Source organism: Vulpes lagopus, chromosome 20, assembly GCF_018345385.1.
Source record: "Vulpes lagopus strain Blue_001 chromosome 20, ASM1834538v1, whole genome shotgun sequence".
NCBI lineage: Eukaryota > Metazoa > Chordata > Mammalia > Carnivora > Canidae > Vulpes > Vulpes lagopus.
Window position 1 is genome coordinate 3,341,468 of NC_054843.1, and position 23,145 is coordinate 3,364,612.

Below are 23,145 nucleotides of genomic sequence, written 5' to 3' on the forward strand. Positions count from 1 at the left end.
ACTGACAAATGGCTCAGGTAGCCTGGTGTTGGAGCCCTGCAAGGGGTGGGGGGCAAGGAGCCGCTTGGGGTCCCATGGCCCATCCTGTAGACCCACCAACCCCCCATATCTACTCTGGCCTCGTTTCTCCCAAGCAGGCCAAGCTCAGGCTCCAGCCGCTGCAAACGATTTTTCTGCTCACAGGGATGTTTTAGCCAGAAGAGAACAAATTTTTCCACCGGGTGTTATACTATATGTTGGCAAATTGAATTTAAATTTTGAAAAATATGCAAAAAAATAAAAAATAAAATAAAATCCAAAAAAAAAAAAAAGGCATTTTTTTCCATGAGTCAAGGATAAAGCAGATTTACAGACAAAGAAAGAGAACGGGCAGGTTGGAAGCGTGCTCCTCTGGGCTCTCCCACCGCCTCGGGCCAGGGCCTGAGGTCCTGCGGCAGACCCAGGTCCCAGGTCCCTTCGCGTGGCCCTCTTCCCAGATTTCACGGTGGAATTGGCCCCGTGGAGAAATCCAACAGTGATAGAGATCGAAACAGCCTTATCTGGGGGCTTGAACAGATTTTACAAATAAGCAGGACAAAACTCTTCTTTATCTCACACAGCGAGCACGTGTGCACTTGCGCACTTGCACGGGTGCGCACACGGTATCTAAACTATCATTCTCTGGATCAGATGGAGATAAAAACACAGCGTGCATTCTCTTAAATAGGAAAAATAAAAATTGCTGAATCCAGGCATTCCTGCCCTGTCACCCGGCATCCAGAAGCCTGCTGTGCCTGCAGAGATGTCTGGGAGGACGGTGAGTTTTACTCCCCAGTGGAAGGGAGGGGACGGACAGGCTCCCTCAGGCCACATGGGGCTCAGAAGCCTGGGCACCTACACCTGCACACCTCCCACCCTCCTTGGTCCCCAGGGAGGCCGAGCGGGTGCTCTGGAGCTGCTGAGATCCTGACAGCCCCTGAGCCTGGCCCCCTCGGCCTCCCCGACCCCCTCGGGCCTCCAGCGGAAGTGTGGCCAAGGCCATTCCCTGTGCCCGCCTCACAGGTCAGTGTGGCTCTCCAGCGGCAAACGGCTCCTCTGTGTTTTAATTCAACGATTCTCAAAGTGAGGTCCCTGGGTCAGCAGTTATCGGCGTCACCCACATTCACGGGACATGTCGGTTCTCGCCTGCCACCACGTTGCATCATTCTCTCCGGATGGGGATGGGCCACCTGCGTTCCCTGAGCCTGGGGACACTCTGGTGCTCACTCAGGTTTGGGGCCCCTGCTCCGACGGCCTCACGTCACATCAGCTCCTGGAGACGTGAACAAACACAGGCTGCCCCGTCCGTCAGCTCTGGGCTGTGGGCCGTGTGGATAACAAAAGAGCTAGAGAAACCCCAGATGGGGGCATTCTTCATAAAAAGAAAAATAAAGATTTTAATGGCCAAAAAGGAAAAGAAAAAAAGAGCTGGGGAAAAGGAAGAAGCCCGGAACGGTCGGTGTTCTCACAGCACCCCCCACACCCCGTTTACGTGCATCCTTAGTTCCCCCGCCCGGTCCTGGGAGGCAGACATCCATGCTCTTACCCACCACACACCCTGCCTCTTGCACTGCAGCTTTTAAAAAGCCAACATGCCCTAATGGAAACCCAGAAAGTCAAAATAGAGTAGTAAGACCAGCACACGCTTTGATCATTTTGCTTAAAAGGAAATGCACCCGCGTCTGCCTCCACACTGGCCCCGTGTTTCTTAGAAATTCATCTCATCCTTCTGGGCTTCCAACCACAGGTGAGCCAGGGAAACCCGTAACCGAGCACCACGGGGCATTCTTAATGCAGCGGGATTTCCTAAGAAACAGGGCACCGTGACGGAAGCCCTACAGATTTTCAAAGCCCCACCAGAAACACAGGCCGACACGTCCTCCCTCTTCGGGTAACAAACAAGCTCACTGAGGTGAGAACGAAGAATGTCCAGGTTGCACCCTGAAAACAGGGCTTTAGGGCACAGGTGTGGGGGAGGTGAACATTTGGATGTAGAGAGCTGGCGAAACATGGCCATGGCCGTGGGCCTGGGCGGTCGCAGGATCTGCTTACGTGATGAAGGGTGAAGAGGAGGAGCGTGGGGGTCAGCCAGGCTGGCCTTGATGCCGGGGTCTCAGTGGTCCCCGCCGGAGCGTCGAGGGAATGTGGACTCGGTGCCCCACATGGTATTGGGGACATGGCAAGGCAGATCCTGCCACCACCCTCCTGTTGTACCCACACCGGGTGCCTCGCCGCCCAAGGGGGGGTACATGGTGCTCCCAGCCTCCCTCTGAGACAAGACCTACACCCTGTGACCCCGCTGTCCCTCGTGGCTCCCCTCCCCTCTCCCGAGCTCGCGGGTGTGACATGTCATGTACCGTGACCACGAACCAGTTCTCCTGCTCTTATTTTAAAGCCTAAGATTTTACCCCAAACTTACTTTTAGAATGATAACCAAATGGCTTTGATCCATCCTACGGATTCTAGGCTACTATGATTATTTTATTATATCACATAAAAAACCATTTATAAGGCAGCCTGGGTGGCTCAGTGGTTTACTGCTGCCTTTGGCCCAGGGCATGATCCTGGGGACCCAGGATCGAGTCCTACATCAGGCTCCCTGCGTGGAGCCTGCTTCTCCCTCTGCCTATCTACCTGCCTCTCTCTCTCTCTCTCTCTGTGTGTCTCTTATGAATAAATAAATAAAATCCTAAATAAGAAAATTTGTAAAGATCGTAGCTACTATTTATTGAACATTGCATGTTTGCAGGGGGCGCCTGAGGGGACTCAACCAGTCACGCATCCGACTCGGTTTCAGCTCAGGTCACAATCTCAGGGTCATGGGATCGAGCCCAGTGTGGGGCTCCGTGCTCAGCGGGGAGTCTGCTTGGGATTCTCTCTCCCCTCCCCCCCAGTAAAAAAAAAATCTTAAAAAAAAAAACAAAACACTGCATGTTGGGCACAGCGCTTCCTATACATAAAGTTATTGGCTCCAATGACATGGACATGACGATGGTGGTGGTAATGACGGCCTTTTACAGAGAAGCCAAGTAAGTCGCCCAGCTGCCCAGGCGGTAGGGAGCAGAGCCCGGCCTCAGACACACACTTGCTTATTCTGGAGTCTGCATTCCCAAGCCCGTCCTCCTCCACAGAGTGCGTGTGGCTAGAAGGTGCTGGATCTGCAGTCCTTTTATTAAAAGAAAGAGAAAGAGAATGAAAGAAGATTCTAACTAAGCCCCGTGTATAATTCAATTCATCTTAACCTTCGCCTGTTCCACATTCCCTTGTGACTCAAAGGAAAGAATATGCTTTTTTTTTTCTTTTTTACAAAACCAACGTGACAGGATTTCACATTTAATATCTACAAATCCAAGAACATGATCCACATGCTGGTGATGTAACCGCCACGCTGAGACCCTGGCCCATCACCAGCCTGAGAGGCCGCCGGCCCGCCACGGCTGCCTGTGCGCGAGCAGTGGGCACGACGTCCTTAATTTGCAGTCATGAAAACCTAGCCACAGACTAACACGCACAGCGCCTGATAGCATCTCACACTCTCCTAAGATAACCCACATGAACCTCACCCCTGAGCCAAATTCTGAAGTGTAATGTTGCTGGGAACATGGTTCCTACGGTGGAAATTTCCATCCAGTCACTACAGTGTAGACGCTTTGATGTCAACAGTCTCAGCGAGGCAACCCGCATCAGCCGGCGAGCTGGAAGTTCTCCCCCCCACCCCAGAAATAGTGGAACCTCTGCCTATCTCATCCATGGAAGCGCACAAGCCTAATTAAACAAGCTATTTATCCACATCCCTGAAATGGTGGGGTCAGTCCTGATAGTAACGATGAGCGGGAAGCCCGGGACACCTTAGAGAGGGAACAGTATAAATTCCCTGGGAGCACAACTCCGGGATGCTTGTCAACCGTCTTCCTTGGACAGGGCAGAGTCTAGGGCGTCGGGACACGAGATCGTGGGTCCCCGGGGAAGGGAGGGCTCTCTGTGCTGCCAGGCCAGGGGACCTCGCCGCTCCAAGCCACAAGAGAACGGTAAGGAGAGCTTCCCGTGTGGATGCTGGGAAGACAACACGCTGGTATCCCTGTTCCCATGTCTGAGTAACGTCCTCCAGGAAGCCAAGAACGCGAAAGCCAGCACCCGGGCAAAGCCTGACCCACAGCATGAAATGCACTCTGCCCTACTGGGTGCCGCTCCTGGCGTGGGGCGAGCCTCAGCCACCCCCTACTCCAACCTCCTGAGGATGGTACGCCCCTCAGCCCATTCTGCAGATGTGCAAACTGAGGCCCAGAGCCACAGGCTCATAAGGGGTGGAGCCAGGGTCCAAGGGCAGGCTTCCCGCCCCAGAATCCAGACTTACCACCACCGAGTCCTCCACCACCTGCCAGCCTCCCCATCTGGGATGCTATTGGGTGAGGCCCTGGGCCTGGGCTGACCCAAGGAAACGACTGGCAGCCCCTCCTCCAGGGTGGGTCGGCCAGAGGTGGCTCATGGGCTCCACACGGCAAGGGAAGATCCAAGTTTTCCATCTCCTCGAGGCTCCTGCCTTCCAGAGATCTCTTCCAGGGTGAACGCATGCTCCTCTACAGTGACCTAGGCCTTTTTGCCCTTCCATTCATTCAATTGGCAGTGGGTGCCCAGTGTGCCGGGCCCCGGGCAGGACCACAGGGATAAGGGGTAACGACATAGCTCCTGTCCAGAAGCTGAGAAAAAGAAAACCACAGAGCCATGCGCTGAGTGCCAGACCACGGGGGCAGATGGGTATGGAGACGCGAGCCGCAGAGGTAAGGATGGGTGAAGAAGGAACGCCTTCATGCCCCGGGGTCCTGGCAGGGCGCACGGTGCAGGAAAAGACCACGCAAACACCGTGAGCAGTTCTGCGCCTGCAGGGTGGCTTCAGAGGAAAGAGGCTGGAGACAAGCAGGAGGGGGCCCAGGGAGAGCCCTTTCGGGGCCCAGCCAATACCCAAATCGAGAAGCACAGAACATTCCTACGAAGAGAGAAAGAGACAAGATGATGGCGATCGTCCTCCTCTCCGAGCCAGATAGAGATGAGAGGCCCGAAAAGTTGGGGATGTGCGCAGGGCACGTGGCACATTCCCAACAACTTGAGGGAAGCGGGATCAGACGCCCGTGGTTAGAAGGCTCACTGCTGGCACCACTGAAGACGTAACCACTTTCTGGACCGTCCGCTATGCAGGTCTCAGAAAGAGGAAACCCGCAAGCTGCCTCTGCAAGGACAATGGGGGTTCTGATGTGTGGGCTCCCCGCCTTCCAAGCAGACGTTTGTGTACGGTGTGATCTTACGTCCCCACACGCGCTGCTCCTGTTCGTAATAACGGCACATCCCAGTAATCATGAATGTGCACCTTGCTTCTGTTTGCAAATCCTCAAGAAGAGGGGAAACTAGAGGGTAATGAAACTTCCCCACCACCGCCTCTTACTTCCGTATTCCGTCTTCAGCTCAGAGAACCTCGGAGACTTGGCAACTCTGGAGGCCTCTATGCAAGTTTACAAAAATGTCAACGCCAGTGTCACAAAACCAAACAGGCGACCTGGTAAAACCCAAGACTGTGAAGAAAATCGTGAATCCTTGGCCTCCTCCCATTGGGTCGGGAACCCAAAAGGTTGACTAAAGCATCAAGTGATGGTGTTTAATGGTTCATAACACACGGAAATGAAGCCCGAAGGAACCAGAGCAGCCCGCGTCTGGAGGAGGCCCCGGTCCCCTGGGAGGGTGAAGCCTGGCACCCAGTTCCACCGGGGCGTTCCCAGGTCCACCTGTGGAATTAGGTCTATCATCACATTTGTAGGGTCACCAAAAAGCGTGCACTAGATGCCCCAGAATACACACGGCCACTTGGGCTATTTTCTCCTTGCCTCAGTGACACGCCGGGGATGGAAGTGACTCAGCAGGGCAGCAGCCGCCTGGCAGCCTGGCCCTCGGGATTCCAGCCGGCTTACTGCATCCCCGCTGCTTCGGATTCCTGAGGGGGAATTCCAGGATTCCAAAGGCCGCCCTGGTCATTTCTAAACGCTGACTGACCTAGGGAGGGCGCCAGGGTGTCAGGGTGTCAGGGCTGGGGCTGGGTGCTTCCTCGCCCAACCTGCTGGGCCCCACCCTGAGCACTTCACCCCGCAGGTGAGCCTCAAACAAAAGGAGCCCGAGAACCTTTTATAGGGATTCAGAAGTCTGTTGTCTCCAAGGGGACGACCTCCTGGCGCCACCTTCCACTTTAAATAGAAGTCTGGAAAATTCGTGAGCCCTGGCCAGGCTGATAAAAGCTACAAGGGCGTAGACAGGACGCAGGGACGCCCGCGGGTTCCCTGTGGATGGCCTTCCTGAAGGTCCCTGTGCTGTCCCCACTCCGGAGAAGCCTCCCGGTTAGGCTTAGCCGGGCACCAAAATCATAATCATCGGGTAAAGATTCTCTGCATTCACCAGGTGCATTTTGGTGCATTTTGGCTCCGGAGTAAAATCAGGCTCCCGGGCAGGAGCGCGCGCTGCCCGGGTGCAGGGGGAGCCAGCCCCGGGGTCCCGGGAGCACCAGCCGCCGGGCCGGGGTGGGGTGCAGGGCGCCCCAGGGCCGCAGCATCCCACCCGCGCCCCCTCCGCCCGCGCTTAGCAACAGCGCCCGGCGCGCAGCCAATCGCGCGGCGCCGCCGAGGTTACCCGCGAGCGTTGACCGCGAGTAACCCCGGCGCGGGCGGCGGCGGCGGCGGCGGCGGGGCGGCCACTGCGCACGCGCGGCGGCGCGCACCTGCCCAGCCCGCATCCGCGCGCGCCCCGCGCCTGTTAGGGACCCGGGCCGCGCTGCTCTAGCGGCCGTGCAGAATTCAGGGCTCCCGAGGAGCACGAAAACCCTCGGGGCAGCCTGCACCCAACCCGTTTCCAGATCTGCAGGTGGGAGCAGGTGCCTCCGGGCCTCCTGGAGGGGACCTGGCCCCCCGGGGGCGAGGGGTGCAGGCCCAGCACCGCCCGGGAGAGGGCTGGGTTTTCACTCCGTATTTAAAGCCGGCTGCAGAGCCTCTGCTAGGCCCTTGGCCAGAACCTTGCTTCCCCGAGAACGTGCAGGTGAAAATTGGCCAGAATGAGTCCGTTCAGTGCCAGTGGAGGGCAGGGGCCCTGAGTACCCCCATTCTGGACGGTGAGGGCAGGCAGAGGTGCTCAGCACACCCCCCAGCCAGGTGGGCCCCACCGAGATCCTACACAGGACAGAGAAAGAAATTGCCCCCGCCCCATTCCCAGCCTAGCCCATGTAGGAAATCTGGGAGCCCCCTCCCCAGGGAGGCGGGAAGGCCTTCCCTGGCACCTCAGCTGCCCCCAGGGTTGTGTATGTCACAGGCAAAGAACGCTTAACAGGGCCTAGGACATGACAAAAGGAGGTGAGTTCTCAGCGGGGCGTGTTGGCAGGCAGGTAGTTAAGACTTGAGGTTTAAGCAGGGAATCCAACATCTGCCTCCCTGGAAACCTCCTTTACTTCCTGGGTGAGATGTCCCAACTGATAGGTCCCTGTGACGCTGCCCCCCCCCCCCCGCCCGCCCGGTGATCCCCTCAGGATGCTGTGAGCTAAAGCCAACAGCGTTTGCTTAGTGGTTATTTTATATTAAAAAAATAAACACTTCTCTCCCCCCCCCAAAAAAAAGTGGGAGGGCAGAAATAATAACTGAGAAATCCCATAAAACTCCTGCTAAAAAGATTCAGTTTCAAAAAAAAAAAAAAAGATTCAGTTTCAACATGGGCTACTGAGCTACGAAGGCGAGGGGCTTTTCGTAGGAGCATACCAGCTTGCCTTATGACAATAAAAGAAACAGGAAGACGGCCTCACATTCTCCTCGGCTGTGAGGCTCCACTCATCAGTTTAGGAGCAAGAGCTCCTGCTCTGCTCACTGCCCTGCCCGCAGCGCCACTGCCGAGCTGCCCACGCCCAGAGCAAGACAGGAGCCTCATTTCCTCCAGGGGCCACATGCTTCAGTTCCTGCCTTCTCAGGTCGCCCTTGGTCTTGATGCATTGGTTATTTTTTTTGTGCTTGGTTAGGCTTTTCTGTTCCCAAATCGTGAGCTCATTTCAAGACCAAAAGTGTGCGTGTTCTGCAAAGTTCCAAAAAGCAGAACTTGGATCAACAGATGAATGCAAATGTGGGTTCCAGCTCAATTGCAGACAGATGCCTTTTCTAAGAATTACGTTGTGCAAGCAAGGACCCGGCCACCCCGGGGGGGATGGCAGCCCCTGGATGCTGCAAGTGTTCAGACGGAGGCCGGCCGCCCAGTGGTGGGGATGCAACCAGAAGAGTTGCTCCACCGGTGGGAGGTCAGACGAAAGGAGTTTTGAGGCCCCTCTGGGCCTCCAAGATTCGGACTCTAAATATAGGTCTCAGTTGGACATAATAAGTCCTGAAGTCACTCTGGTGTGTCTTGATTTTGACATGGAACGCCACTTGCCCCACAGAGGACCAGGTGGCTGGCAACACAGCTGAAGAGTGAGAAGTGAAGCTAATGGCCGGGGCCAGCCCAGCTCACTGCAGGCCCGTCAGCCCCCGCCCTCCACTCAGAGGGCTCCTCTTGATGCCTTTTCTCATACTGTGAGCAAAACGCTCAGTATTAGATATATTTTATCTGAAGGTAAGCTTTCCTACAGAGGTTTTGGAAGCCCGTCAGCACGGATTTGATAGGGAACGCACCTCCACTCTACAAAGCCCCGGATGGGACAGGTCAGATTTACTCTCACCACGTGGTTCCCTTTGTTCCTTCAATAAGCAAATCTGTTGATTCCAGAACTGAACTCAGAAGAGCAGGTGTATGGTTACTAAACATTGTTTTCTGCCAGTTTATAAACAACAGAAATGGTTTCGTGTTCAGCGCAATGTCACCTTGGGTGATTTCTTTGCCCTGGCAGATCAGGTTCTGGTTTACAACAGAGGACGTTAGTTCAGGAATGTGAAGTTCTCAAGATACGAGCGTATTTGGGGTGTTAGAGGGAGGCAGGAGGGCACCCACCCGGCAGGTGAAAACATGGGTGGCAAGAATGTCTTCAGAAAGTGAGACAAGGACACCAGCACCCCGCTGAGCAGAGCACAGCCCGGCAAAGTCTCATGGAAGAGACCAGATGGCTCAAGAACAAGCAGACTCTTTGGGAAAATGACAAAAGGTTAGCGTGCCCGAATAAAGAACCTGCACAAGGGAAGGTGACCGGGTGGCCAGATATGGAAACCTCAAGGAGAAAAGGAAGCCTCAAGGCCAGTGTTGGCTGGCCTTGTCTGCAGGGGCCATCAGTCCCTTTGCATTGTGCACCCCTGATTCCAGGTCCCAGCTGAGGATGCTTTGGCTTCCCTGCAGGGTGCTCAAAGGGAGAGGATGTGTTGGCTGGAGAAGGGGAGCATCCAGACGCCTGGACGTTAAACGTTCTCCTTGTAAACGGGCAAGCCCTCTGGTTCGGGCATGGTCCCTACACATTCATCTGTCATGATTCTGCGTGAGAGCCGGCCCATCCTCAACACGATTTCAAAGCCTCTTTCAAAGCCTATGAAACAGAGGATCAAAACTGTTCCAGAAGACCTCATCACCAAAGGACCTGAGTGGGTGGCCTGCCTGCCTGCCCCAGGGAGCCAGCGAGTACTGAGGACCTAAGAACTGGCCCCAGAGGGGAAGGGAAGAGCTCTCGGGTGTCTGGGCTCACCTCGGCAACAGAGGGCCATGGGGCTTCCTTTGTAAACGCCCCAGCCTCGAGCGAGGAGCCCTGGTGAGCAAGGCTTCGGTTCACCACACTGCACTAGAGGACTATTATGGCCTCAAATAAAGACAAAAGGCAGAGTATTAGGGCACCTTGGTGGCTCAGCGGTTGAGCGTCTGCCTTTGGCTCAGTTCAAGATCCCGGGGTCCTGAGATCAAGTCCCGCATTGGGCTCCCCACAGGGAGCCTGCTTCTCCCACTGCTGTGTCTCTGCCTCTCTCTTTCTCGAGTCTCTCATGAATTAAAAACAAAACAAAAACAAAGTCAGAGTATCAAAAACATGCCCAAAAGAAAATCCACCCTCGCTTGATGGTTCCCAAGAAGCACAGAAGTCATGCATTCATGCTGGGGAATATAAACCCTTTTGCACCTGAGCAGCCCACCCCTCCTGCAAACCCACAGCTGCCGTGGGATCCCCACGGTCCTCCTCTCGAGGCCTTGCCTCCCCATCCCTGCTTCTGTGGGCTACAGCGAGCCAGCCAGTCCTTGGTTGGAATCCAGTCTTCCCTTAATGGAATTCCTGAAAGGGATTTATTCGTGGCACATTCCACTCATTTCAGCCAGCCTGTCGTTGCAGGCCCTGGGAGGTAGCTTTGGAAATTAAGAGAAAGCAAACTTTAATTTGAGAAGTGCATTTTTGGAGCTTAGGTACAAACCAGGACAGATAATCTGATGTGGGTCCGCCCAGAAAGTTTTAATTCCTTCCTGCTGTTTAGCAAGGCCGAGGCTGGGAGGGAGGGTTTCAGAGGAGGCCATGCTATTCCATTCCATCGGAGTCACCATGCTGAGACAAGTGCCGGGCTGAAGGTGGTCAAGAAAACTCTCTAAAGCCGCAGATATGATTACTTTCGTTCTCAACCTGCACTTTGTCACCAGGTAATCATGGAGGTGTATCTAATTTCTCAGAATCGTGTCACCTGTTTGTGTGACAGCATGCCATACACATCAGCTCACCTCCCTGGTGAAGAGACAGGACAGCTGGAGCCTCTCCCAAGGCCTAGGAGATCCTTTATGGGTCCTCATGTATGGCAAAGGGGACCGACATCCCCACTGATCAGTGGAAAGGGAACTATATTGGCGTTAAGTGGCAAGGCAGGGCAGCCTGGGTGGCCCAGCGGTTTAGCACTGCCCTCGGCCCAGGGTGTGGTCCTGGGGTCCCGGGATCGAGTCCTGCATCGGGCTCCCTGCATGGAGCCTGCTCCTCCCTCTGCCTGTGTCTCTGCCTCTCTCTCTTTGACTCTCATGAATAAATAAATAAAATCTTAAAAAGTGTGGGCGGGGGGCAAGACAGCACCTCATGGTTTCGTCAAATGGGATGCAGCACATCAGGCCACCTTGGGACCAGGAGTTCACCAGATGCCTCATTGGGTCTCGGCCTCAAATCGTACAGACCTGCTTTCCATTGCCATCTTCTGTGCTCCTGGACCCGGCCCTGTCTCTGAACCTCCGTAGCCCACGAGGAGAAAGGGGAGAATTGGCCCCGGACACTGCCTTCCTTCTACAAATGGAAACTCCCCTGGTGTCTTTGGGGAGCAGCATTACCCGGTACCCCAAGTACTCCTCTTGTTCATTGTGACGGGTCACATCCTGATGAGAGGCGCCTGTGTGAGCCAGGAAGTGCTATTAACTGTGACATGCCATGTCCCACACAACACCCCCCCCCCCCGCCCCCACTCGGGTGGCCTGTTCACCTAAGAATTTCATGATGTGGATTCTGTTCTTCATTGGGTCCTAAATACTCCCCACACTTCTTTACAGGAACCAAAGCCACTTTCAAAGTAAGTCAGCCTGAGGGTGAATGAGGACCTCCGGACCGCACAGTCCCGACACATCCCCGACACAGTGGCGTGTGTGACGGTGGGTGCCCACGTCCACGCTCCTCCAAATCAGTTGTCCCACCAACTGGTGCTACGCGAGTGAATTCCTTGGGGGAGAGTAATTACTGCATCAGAAGCCGGCGAGATTATCCTTGGGGTGTACCCTGTTCTCCCGAGAACACTTCCTTTCACAATTATGTTCTCTACTAGGAATCTATTACATGATCTAGTTTTTCCTCCAAAGACATCATTAATCATATGGTGAAAACGTTACTACAATTGAAAATGTAGAGGTGTTTGTTAAACGCCGTGTTCGACGCTTGGCAATCTCACGCTCAAGGATTTTAAAGAACCAGCGCCTGACAGCTTACGATCGATGTCACTGATTCACCTGCCGCCTCTCTTCCAAGGATGAGGATGCTGTCTTGCTTTAAAACGATCACGTAGGAGTTTAGGATATAGTCTAATCCCACCCCAAGCTTTGCTACGGCATTCCGTGTCGAGTCGTGTCCCAGCACACGGGGCGTCCTGGCCCAGGTGATGGCTGCAGGCAGCTCAACACGGAGCGCTGAATTTTAAACAATTAACAACAGTCCGCAAGGGCGCCTGGTGTTGCTTAAGAGTCTGACTTGGTTTTGGCTCAGGTCGTGATCTGAGGGTCATGAGATCGAGCCCCACGTTGACTTTTCAGCTTAGCTTACTCATGGCTTGGGGCTGAGGCAATCGGCAGCAATCAGAGGCAGAAGCAGGAAAGGCAGGATCCCACACTGAGGGCAAAGGAGAGGGACCCCAGGAAGGAGGGGGCTCGCCGATGAGGATGTGGAGAACTGGGTGGGAAAGGTACAGGCAGATTCAGGGGTACCAGCCCAGGGATCTGCCGAGGGCAGCCTTGATGCCTGGTTCCAGATCTAATGCCTACTTTTCTTTTTCTTTTTCTTTTTTTTTTTTTAAAGATTTTACCCATTTATTCATGAGAGACACAGAGAGAGAGGCAGAGACACAGGCAGAGGGAGAAGCAGGCTCCATGCAGGGAGCCCGATGTGGGACTTCATCCCGGGACTCCAAGATCACGCCCCGGGCCAGAGGCAGGCACTAAATTGCTGAGCCACCCAGGGATCCCCTAATGCCTACTTTTATGATTTGTCCTGGGGGGGTCTCTTAGTTGGGGAGATAGTGTCCCCAAGTTCTGAGCCCACTTAGGGCTCAAAAGCCTGTTGGTGATGACGCAGCGAGTGCTCACTTCCCTCGTTCTGGAAGCTCTGGGTTTCCCTGGCTGCAGCTTGCAGCCTAATGGGGCAGCCAACCCGCCAAGCCGCAGCAGTGAGGCGCCGTGGGCACCACGCCTGGAGGAGCAGCCCTGCTTCCACATGGCTACACTGGGGCACCCCTGAGGCCCTGCACCAGGCAAGGCCCTGGGCACCCGGGCGGGCTACACAGTGAGAAACTGCCTCAGGTTCCTGGGCAAGCCCCTTAACCACTCAGTTTCCTTTCTGTTCAACAAGTATTTCCCACCCTAAATTTATGGGGACTGGAAAGCCATCTAAGTTCTGGGTGGTAAGGTATGCCAAAAACAAAGGAAATGATGCTGCGCACAGTGGGGCGCTGGGCTGGGGGAGCGGAAACAGGTGCCTCCGAGGGGGGCGGGGGAGGAAGCCTGACAGAAGCCAGCAACTGGGACACACCAGACTGATCATGCCCATCTTCGCTCCTGGCCCTAACCATCTCTGACTCACCCACAGGTCCCTTGGGGCACACTTCCTGCCCCTCCCCTCCGGAGCCCACACAGGTTACTGTAGGGCAAGTGTCTGTCTGGAGGCCACCTGGGCGGAGCTTCTGAGGAGGCCGCTGGGAATGGGCAGTGGGGGCCCCTCCCTCACTAATTAAGGAGCCATCACCACTGGCTAACGTGGACAATTAGGGTGACTGGTCCTAACACGTGGAGAATACAGGACTAACGAGCCCCTTACCTAAACAGGAAATGCTGTTTGAACACTGCAGACATTGAACACTTGCTGTGTTGGCTGACAAACCAAGGTTCTGCCACAGTTTGCACAGGTTTGCAGGTCTGCACCACAAGCCACCTTCACAAGACACCCATCCAAGCATCGTGACGTTTCCGCGGCCACACATAACAGACGTACCGAAATCGACCTCTGCCACTCACAGGTTTGCCACAGTTTGTCTCTATAGACCAATCAAGCCAAGACAACAAGACCCTCCTGGGGGTCGGCGAGTTTTCCCCTAAAGTTGTTGTTGTTTCCCCAGTAAGAAGGAAAAGGTTGTAACCCTGTGTTGAAATCTCAATGGGCTCACAGGAATGGACCCAACGGTGAGCCTGCCATAGACTTTCTTTCCAACACTGGCTGGCAAACTCTGATAATGTTAAGTATCAAATAGCAATGTACAGTCGGCCAGTGATAAGGCTCAGGATGGGTTCCTAGTTGTACAAACAGATACAAAGTCATCCAACGACCAGCGTGGCGTGTGGGGTCCCAGGGGCCAGTCAGTCAAGGGTCCAACACCGTGGTCACAAGGAAGCCCAGAGTGTCCACACCAACAATCTCAACGGTTTGGCTTCAAGGAAATAGCGAGGAAAGACAGGAAAATGAAAGCCAGAAAAGTCTTGGTGGATCTTCCTCAAAAAGAAGGAAGGGTTGACTGTGGACTTCGGTTGAGAGTCCTAAAATACAACAATCTAGTGGTACCTGAGTCCCTGTCATTGTTCCAGATTCCTCACAGATTTCCACGTCATTGTAAACGGCTCATTAGAAGCCACGGGCTCTTGTTCCTGGATGACGTGGGGCATGTCCTCTCCCAACTGGCCCCCCCACCCGCCTGAACGAGGGGTGCGGGGTGAGCCCACGGTGCACAGTGACATGCGGAATAAGTTCCACGGGAAGAAATAGGTCAGGCTGGAAAAAGAAACACCAACCCAGGGAAGCATTAACTCTACACACGTTGAAAATCTAGAGCTAGCACCGGAGCACCTAGATCACTAAGAAAACTCAAAATCCCTCACTGGTCACCGAATCTCCTTAACGTGCAACAAGCTGCGGCACACTCCAGAGCCTCCGAGTCCCCCTCTCTCTCTTCTATTTTTATTTCTGTGGCTCAGTTGACAACAGTTTATTTATAGCCCCACCCGTACCCCTATAATATAGATGACTGGTTGCCAACGAGGCCACTCTAGGTCACCACCAGCTACCTTGGACCACTTCAGACTTGGAAGGGAGCCACCTGCCTTCCTTTTGCCTCCCAAACAGTAAGAAATAGTCCCCTCCCGAAAGGCTCACGTGAAGGGCTTCCAGCGAGGGAGGCCAAGCACCCATGGGAAACCAGCACCCAAGGACACTGGCCGGCCTTTGTGATCGTATCAGAATTGAAGAGCCACCATAAATCTAGAGTCTTCTAATCCAGACTGTTTGTATTAGAAGTGAAGAGAAGTCAGGGCATCAAGCCTTTAAAGAACTTGGTCACAGCAGCTGACCACGACGATGAAATAGGAAAACTCCCCGTCTCCCCACTTCCAGACCCCGATGGTCCCAGACGATCGACCCATGGACAGGGGGCCTCCCTCGCAGGCTCCGCCCAGCCCCAGCACACACAGCAGCCCCCCTACCTTTCTTCCTCCACCAGGGTCCTTCGGGGACTGAGTAGGAGAGGTCCTTGAACTCAATGTTCACGGCCGCCCTGCGGGGCAGGGACGAGAAGCGCTGGGCCTCTGTGAGGTTGTTATCCACCTTTTTCAGGTGTCCATTCAGCAGATCCGTCTCAGTAGCTTCCATGTTGCCGGAGACCACCTCATCCACGGAGACACACACGGACTTGGGCTCCGTCATCGCTGTGGAGTAGCTGCTGGCATTCTAGAAAAATCGGGGAGGAAGCACCAAGAAAGCTTAGGAGCCCCACGAAGGGAAGGGCACCAGGGACTGGCTGTCGGGCTGCGGGTCATCTATTATCCGTGGCAACACTTGTTGCCTTACTGAGGGGTGCTTACCCGGAGGGATTTGTCATCTCTAGCCATCTCCCTGCTTCTTCTATTAAAAAAAAATATATGCTTAAGATAGGATATTAAACTGTTCTACCAAAGTCTCACTTTGGAATCACAAAATCGACTCACAAAACTATAAAAAACAAATCCCTTGACTCAAAGAGTCAAACACCGGCCACTGTAAAAGACCTATTTACAGCAAGTACACTCATTAAAAGACCCAGTGAAGACGCACGGGGTCTCTAAGAAATGCATAATTGAAGGAGGTTTACTTAAAAATGAGCTGTTTTAGTGCCTTCCTGTGGAAGCTCATAAACATTTCCCAAGAGCCATGACTCCACTAGAACTGCTGGGTTTCGTGGGAGTCAGCCTTGCGTCCTCTTTGTGAATTTTCCAATTCACTTCCAACTCTCTCTCTCTCACTGTCTCTTTATAATAGCCCCGGAAAGCTGGGAAGTTTGATTTTTTTTTTTCTCTCTCTCTCTGTAAGATACAGATGGAGACACAGACAGTCTAGGGAGCTTGCTCCGAGCCCTACAACCAGGTGAGGGGCCAAACTGATCCAAACTGAGTCCTCAAGAGAAGAGCTGTTCCTCTCCCTGCAACACCAAGAGGACCTGATATTTTGTAGCTACACTGGCTTATGAAGCTTCCACTGGGAGTCCACCGAACTGTCATACAGATACGCCAAGAACCAAAAGTATTTACACAAAGAAAGGAATATCTAATGGTTTGGCAACGCAGAACGGATCAATGTGCTTCAGGTACCTCTAAAACGCAGAAGAATCCTGGGGTGGACAAATTTTATGCTGTGCTTTTCCTGGCTGTCTCTTGAATCCAAAGAGAACATTCCACGGTGCCAAAAGTGTGGGCCTTTGGCACCTCTCCTCCATACAGTGGAGGACCGCCTGCCTGATTGCGAGAGCCCATCGATAACCATCTCTGATGATGCGGGCCCTTCTCCCTGCCATGGGACTGGAGAGACACACTGCCACGTCATCATTTGTTCTGAGGCGGAACAACCATACTGTTATTTTTCCATAGGTTTGCTAGGTGTTCCTTTAGCGTTGATAGCTTCTTGATCGGGATCCCTGGGTGGTGCAGCGGTTTGGCGCCTGCCTTTGGCCCAGGGCGCGATCCTGGAGACCCGGGATCGAATCCCACATCGGGCTCCCGGTGCATGGAGCCTGCTTCTCCCTCTGCCTATGTCTCTGCCCCTCTCTCTCTCTCTCTCTCTCTGTGACTATCATAAATAAAAATTAAAAAAAAAAAAAAGATAGCTTCTTGATCACTAGTATGTCCAATCAAAAACCCAAAACAGGGATCCCTGGGTGGCGCAGCGGTTTGGCGCCTGCCTTTGGCCCAGGGCGCGATCCTGGAGACCCGGGATCGAATCCCACATCAGGCTCCCGGTGCATGGAGCCTGCTTCTCCCTCCGCCTGTGTCTCTGCCTCTCTCTCTCTCTCTGTGACTATCATAAATAAATAAAAATTAAAAATTAAAAAAAAAAAAACCCAAAACAAAACCAGAAAGTGGATCATCCATAAATATACCCACAAACCCTAGCAATTCTAGTGGCCCCAACCCAGGCTCTTTTGCCCTCTCTGGGGTCCATGACTGTACCACTGAAGAGCTGGGTTTTTTTCCATCAAGGTATTGAAAGGCTCAAAAACCTCAGAGGACTGGGGCACCTGAGTAGCTCCGTTGGTTGAGTGACAGACTCTTGATTTCAGCTCAGATCATGATATCAGGGTGGTGGGATCGAGCCCCACATAGGACCCCACAGTTGGTGGGGAGTCTGCTTGAGATTCCCGCCCCCCCCTCTGCCTCTGCCCCCCACCTCACAATAATAAATATTTTTTAAAAATCTTAGAGGGCTTGGCAGCCCAGGTGGCTCAGAGGTTTAGCGCCGCCTTCAGTCCAGGGCCTGATCCTGGAGACCCGGGATGGAGTCCCACATCGGGCTCCCTGCAGGGAGCCTGCTTCTCCCTCTGCCTGTGGCCCTGCCTCTCTCTCTCTCTCTCATGAATAAATAAATAAGGTCTTTTAAAAAATAAAATAAAATATTGAAGGTTTTGAATATTTGAAGCATACACAGGGCAAGGAGAGATGTGGATTTCTAGTTCTCCTGATGTTTGAAAATGTTGCTTTGCTGCTTCAGTAAAAGACAAACACACACAGTCCTCCCAGGCATCTCCTACCTCTGAAAAGCTTAACCAAATCAAAACTGAGCTCACTGACTATAACATTCTGTGGATAAAAATTAAAGTGCAAAGTAAAACTGAGAAAATTAAGCTTGGTTTGCTGCTGGCACCGAGCATGTGAAACATTTCACATGCAAACATAAGTAGGTTCCTACATTCCCGATGCAGAGGCAGGGAAGGCTTGTGTCTGTCTGGCCATGGACGACCCCGAGCCTTGGCGTGAGAATGGGCCTCTCCGGATCCCCGGAGGGACTGCGGGACCCCGCCTCTGCCGTGGGCTTGCCCAGTGCCTTCTGTGGCTGGCGCCTCTCGAAGGAACAATGGCACAGCCTGCCCTAGCTCGGCGCACTCTTGGCTTTGGCCGCTGGGAAGACATGTGCGGCGCCACTGCAGCACCTACGGCGGCACCAAGCGCCACCCCTTTGCCCACCCATCCTGAGCTGCTGGGATACCTGCTGCTGTTCCATTTTCTCAGCCGACTTTGACACCGTAGGTGCGCCGGGGGTTAGTGGGGAAGACAGTGAGCTCCGGGCCTGGTCCCCAAAGCCCATTCTCCCTCCAGCTGCCACTTCCCTGGGAAGGCTAAATGTCGGGTTCCAGACCCACATCCTGCGGGCAGACTCGCCTCTAACCCTGGGGCTCCCCAGGGACCGTGTGTTCAGCCGGGAGCAGGAGCATCCCGCAGCTCCTCTCCCGCCTGGCATCCGGGCTGCCACGGCGCATCCAGACCGCACCCTCTCCCTGGCACCCACCACAGGGGTCACCCCCGAGGAAGGCCAGGGACCAGTGGCAGCTCTCCTCTGGATGAAACCCACAGGGATATAAGGGACGAACAGCCAGGACTCCACTCACGGGCCGACTGACGCAGATGCCCAGCCCGTGTCAGGATGCGGGTCTGACTTCCCCTCTCGACTCCAAGCTTATCTCTTCTCCTGCTCACTCGCTCACTCAGGAATGAGAGCCCCCAGCAAAGCCCCGGGGCTCGGCAGGCAGCCAGGCCGTGGCCTCAGCAAGCTCCCAGTCAAGGTTGGGCCCCAGGCAAGAATGCGGGCAGTCACAATGCCCCGAGGCAAGAGCTAGACCCACACCTCTCCAGACAATCAGAGGCACATCCAAAGCAACACGGACCCTGGGGTGTGGTGCAAGGCGGGGGTTGGGGGGCACTCAGCACAAAGTTTTTCTGAGGAAATCAAGTCTCTACTAAGACTCGCCAGGTGGGGCAGGAGGGGGGTGCTGGCTCACTCTGCAGGCGGCCTGCAAGGGAGAGGAAGACCTGAAGATCCGAGACAAATTCAGAGGCTGGAGCTCCAATTCCGGGGTGGCGAGGAAGGGAGGATCAGATGAAACTGGAGACGCACACGGGGTCTGCGCGTGAAGCGCTTGCAAACCCCGTGAAGGGTTTTGCACTTTATCTGAAATGGGGGTAACGGACCAGAAAGTGTCACCAAAAGCCATTTCCTTCAGCAGCCTGCATATAGGAGGGTGACAGTGGCCTTCCCCGGCCAGTGGCCGTGCAAGTGGACAGGCCAATGGGACAAAGCTGGGTGACAAAACTCATCTGGGACAGAGAGAGGGGAAGGAGAGAGGGGCAGACTGAAGTATTAAATGTTGCCTCCTGCCTGCAGGACAAGTGGTCATAAACAACAGAGGCTATTGATTCAGCGATTACGTGTGCCCAGTAAACTCCAGGCTGCAGCCAGGATGCCTCTTACTATCTCTGCACCAAAGGGGGGGATCACCGTCTCCCCCTCATCCAGAGTTGGGCTCTGAGGCACAGAGGCTGCCTCCTGCCCAAGACCCCGCGGTTAATGAGTAGCCAAGCCAAGGCAGCTCTGTTGTGGCTTCCGCTCTGCGCCCCGTTGTCCCAACCAGTGTCCTTAACAGCACTCCAGCGTTGCTTAGCTCTCTCGAGGCAGGTTGTAAGTGACCTTGGGTCATCCCGGCCCCTGCCCATGGGAGGAAAACCCACAAGAAACTGAGGAAACCATATAATCCTGCCCCCACAAAAAAACTTGACACCCAAGCGGTGCATGCCATCACCCACCTTTCTTCCACGGGCGTCCAATGACCTTGCCCAATTAATAAAATCATGAAACGCTGTATGATGGGAGGCAGTGGCTGTCATTCTGAAATAGACCAGCTCTCTGGAAACATCCTCAGATGAGAGCGGCCGGCAATGTAGGTTACAGCTAGCTTGTCCTTAGCCTCCTGAGCTCATTAAAAATGAAACAAATACATCTTCCCTCCCCATTTGTTCCCTTTCGTTGTATGCTTCTCTATCCTGTCCAAGCATTGTCTTTGACCTCTCCATCTACACTCAATTTGTGCTGCATAATAAATGATAAATAATAGTAAGTCCATTCTTGGGTGTTGAATGCCGAAGGGACCCTATTTGGATTGTTGCCACCTGCCATACCTGAGAATATTTTCTCGGGTGCTGATTTCAACTGAAATGCAAACATACAGAGATGCCGGCTTAAGCTGGGGAGGGTCTCTAACAGTCCCCCAGGCCACTGTGAGGTTGGTTCAGGCTATTTACCTAGGGACACACAGTGAGAGAGGAGAGAGAAACGTCTTCCCACAGCCCATGGGGAAGGGAGGAAAAGGAAGAGGGAGGCGCAGGCACCAGGCATTGGCACAAACTTCTCTCTCAATTCTCTCCCCCATGTGTCACTGCCGGGCTTGGTGCCCACCTAGACCGGTGGACCCTTTGATCGGAGGGCAGGTCCCTCCCGGGTACCCTGGACAGATAAGGGGAAAACACTAGCCAAGAGTCCTTGAGGTCACTGCCCTGGGGAAAACAATCCAAATGTCACACCCTTAACTAAGCAAAAGGCAGGTGCCACTTGTGTGGTCACTGAGACTGTTGACCTCACCATCACCACACCCCACTTCAAACAGCCCCAAATACGACCATCCCATTGGGCCCTCGTGCCTGTCCCTCCCAGCCCTGCTCAGGGACAGGTGCGTTGCCCATCCTCCAAGTCAGCTTCTCCAGATTCACACCTGGCAGTCAGTCCCAGGTGGGACCCCAGAGCAGGGGGCGAGGAAAGAGCTCAGGATCCTGGGGCTCTCTCAAGGGCTCTTTGTTTACGACTTGGGTAGAATTTTTTAAATTAAAAAAAAAAAGTACAAGATTTTCTGGGAGGAGCATGATTTTTCAAACAAAACAATGTTCCCTGAAAAAAAAAAAAAAAAAAAAGGAGCCCAGCCATTGGTGTCTCCACATGAGTACAGAACACTAACGAGTGCTGGGTCTGTATCAAACTACGACCTAAAAATTTTTTAAAATCCTGACGTACAAACATCTACACTTTAAAACATTCTGATTCGTTATTTTCTCACATGTACAAGCCCCTTTTGCAGCTTTGAAAGGACTTGGGGAGTCACCTGGCATCTAAAAGATCTGAAGCATTCCTTACTGACAGCTAACAATACTAATCTCCTGAGTTTTCCGTTATCAGCATAATTTAGGAATCCCAAAGAGATGGACAAACGTAAAAGGAAGAATTGCCAAGTGTTACCCAAACATTCAATCAGATCAAAGCAAATGTCACGAGGAGGGGCTGCCTTTTCTGTGTCCATTTCCCCTCTTACGTGAGAAGCCAAGTAATGAAGGCAGGGCACTGGCGGAGAGTGGACCTGGTCATCGAGGCCCCCTGCCACCGGCCCCTGCTCCACCAACCTCCTAAACATGTCTGCGGCCCCATTCTATCGGTTTACACAAAATCATTATATAATGAGCTGGCGACGCTCGGTATGTGTTCTACAGTAACCTGTTTGGAGGCATAGGATGCAGTCGTGAGACAGAGCATGCGCAGACAGCCAGCTATGCTTTTTTTTTTTTTTTTCCTTGGGCTCAAGGCAAGAGGTAACTGTCGGTCAAATCCTGCTGAGCCCTGCTGACTTCAAACACAGGATGCTAAAAATGAAATAAGGCAAGGGGGTGGGGGTGAAACCCCTGTGCGTGCTGTGCACTGTGGGCTTACAGCCTATGGAGACTAATTAGCAGGATAGTAAATCCATAGACAGAGGATAGAGAGGGATGGATAGGGAGGGCGAGGTGGGTTGGAATAGGGAACACTTTCCATTTGTACTTTAGATGACCTGAAATCTAGCCTGTAAGTACCTAACTGCAATGTCGCTGTGCTAGGCCTAAGAATGAAAGGCCCTCGGATGGACTGGTCCATGGTTAGCTTGTTGTTTGTTTGGGGTTTTCCCCCCGCCCCTAATATGAGTTTATGGAGCTCTTACAAAAGAGCGAGGGGAGACTTTGGACCACCCCTGGGAATAGCACTTGATTCACTGTCTAGCACTGACTCTAGCGGCACCCGGGGGTCCCCCTACGGGGCTGGCGCCCTCGGGAACGGGAAATCTGCGTCCCTGTCCCCACCCTGGTGTCTGTCCGGGGTGCGGAGAAGGTGGCCTGCAGGCGCCCGGGCTCGCCCCCGGGCTGCCTCCCGGGAATCCGCCGCCCCCTCCCGAGCAGGTCCCGGGAGCGCATCAGCGCATCTCGGGTCCCGGGGAGCAGCTCCCTCCTTTGTTCCCCCAGACCCTGCCCGGCGCTCCGGAGGGGGCGCGAGAAGTGCAGGCTCCCCGAGCCCCGGCGCGCACCGGCAGGGAGGGAGGACCCCCGCCCCCCACCCCTCCACCCCTTCCTGGGGCCCAGGCTGCCACCGCCCCCAGTGCGCCCGCTCGGGAGCCCAGGCCCCAGGCCCCTGCCCGGAGGGGCCGAGGCGGGGCCACCGGTGCGCTCGTGGGGCTGCTGGCCCCTCGGATGGCCCCGCGGCCCCGGCGGGTGCAAGGAGCATCCCGGGGCGCCAGGTGGCCGGGGCGGGGACGGGGGGGCAGGGGGGCCGGGCCTCTCCCCGGGGACCCAGGGACGGCTCTGGGGGGGGGGGGGTGCGGGTCTTTGTGCGCTGCTCGCTCCGCTGGAAAACTGAAGCGAGCCCCGGGGGCGAAGGATGCGCTCACTCACCAAGGCGGTGCCGACCGAGAAAGCGGCCATCAGACAGGCCATGCCCCGGGGGCGGCGGGCTCGGGCAGCGCACGGCGGGCACGGGCGGCGGCGGCGGGCACGGGCGGCGGGCACGAGGCTGCGCTCGCTCCAGGCTGGGCCGCTGCGCCGCGCTCGGGCTCGGGCTCGGGCTCGGGCTCCGGCTCCCGCTCCGGCTCCGGCTCCGGCTGCAGCTGGGGCTCCGGCCCCGCCCCGCCCCTGGCCACGCCCACATCCCCGCCCAGGCCACGCCCACGGCCCCGCCCCCGCCCCGTGATTGGCCGGCGCGCGGGGCGGGGCGGGGCCGGCAGGTGCGCGTGCTCTTGTTTTGCTCCCGCGGAGGGCGGCTGCCCGGCCCCGCGAGTCCCGCAGCCCCCGCCTCCCTCCCTCCCGAGC

General features: G+C 54.8%; 1 protein-coding gene across 3 annotated transcripts in view; it reads right to left on the reverse strand.

The window, feature by feature from the left end:
* The window catches only part of ABCG1 (ATP binding cassette subfamily G member 1), a 75,440-nt gene that overhangs the window by 39,113 nt on the left and 13,182 nt on the right, over nt 1-23,145 (reverse strand). For 2 of the 3 annotated variants that reach the window (XM_041735231.1, XM_041735228.1), the window contains exons 1-2: nt 22,732-22,898; nt 15,178-15,421 (exon numbers count right to left, since the gene is read on the reverse strand). In XM_041735231.1, coding sequence (XP_041591165.1) covers nt 15,178-15,421; nt 22,732-22,773 — 286 coding nt within the window. In that variant the 5' untranslated portion in view covers nt 22,774-22,898. Of the gene's footprint in view, nt 1-15,177; nt 15,422-22,731; nt 22,899-23,145 lie in introns of those variants that run through there. The other variant, XM_041735230.1, reaches the window with a different exon arrangement.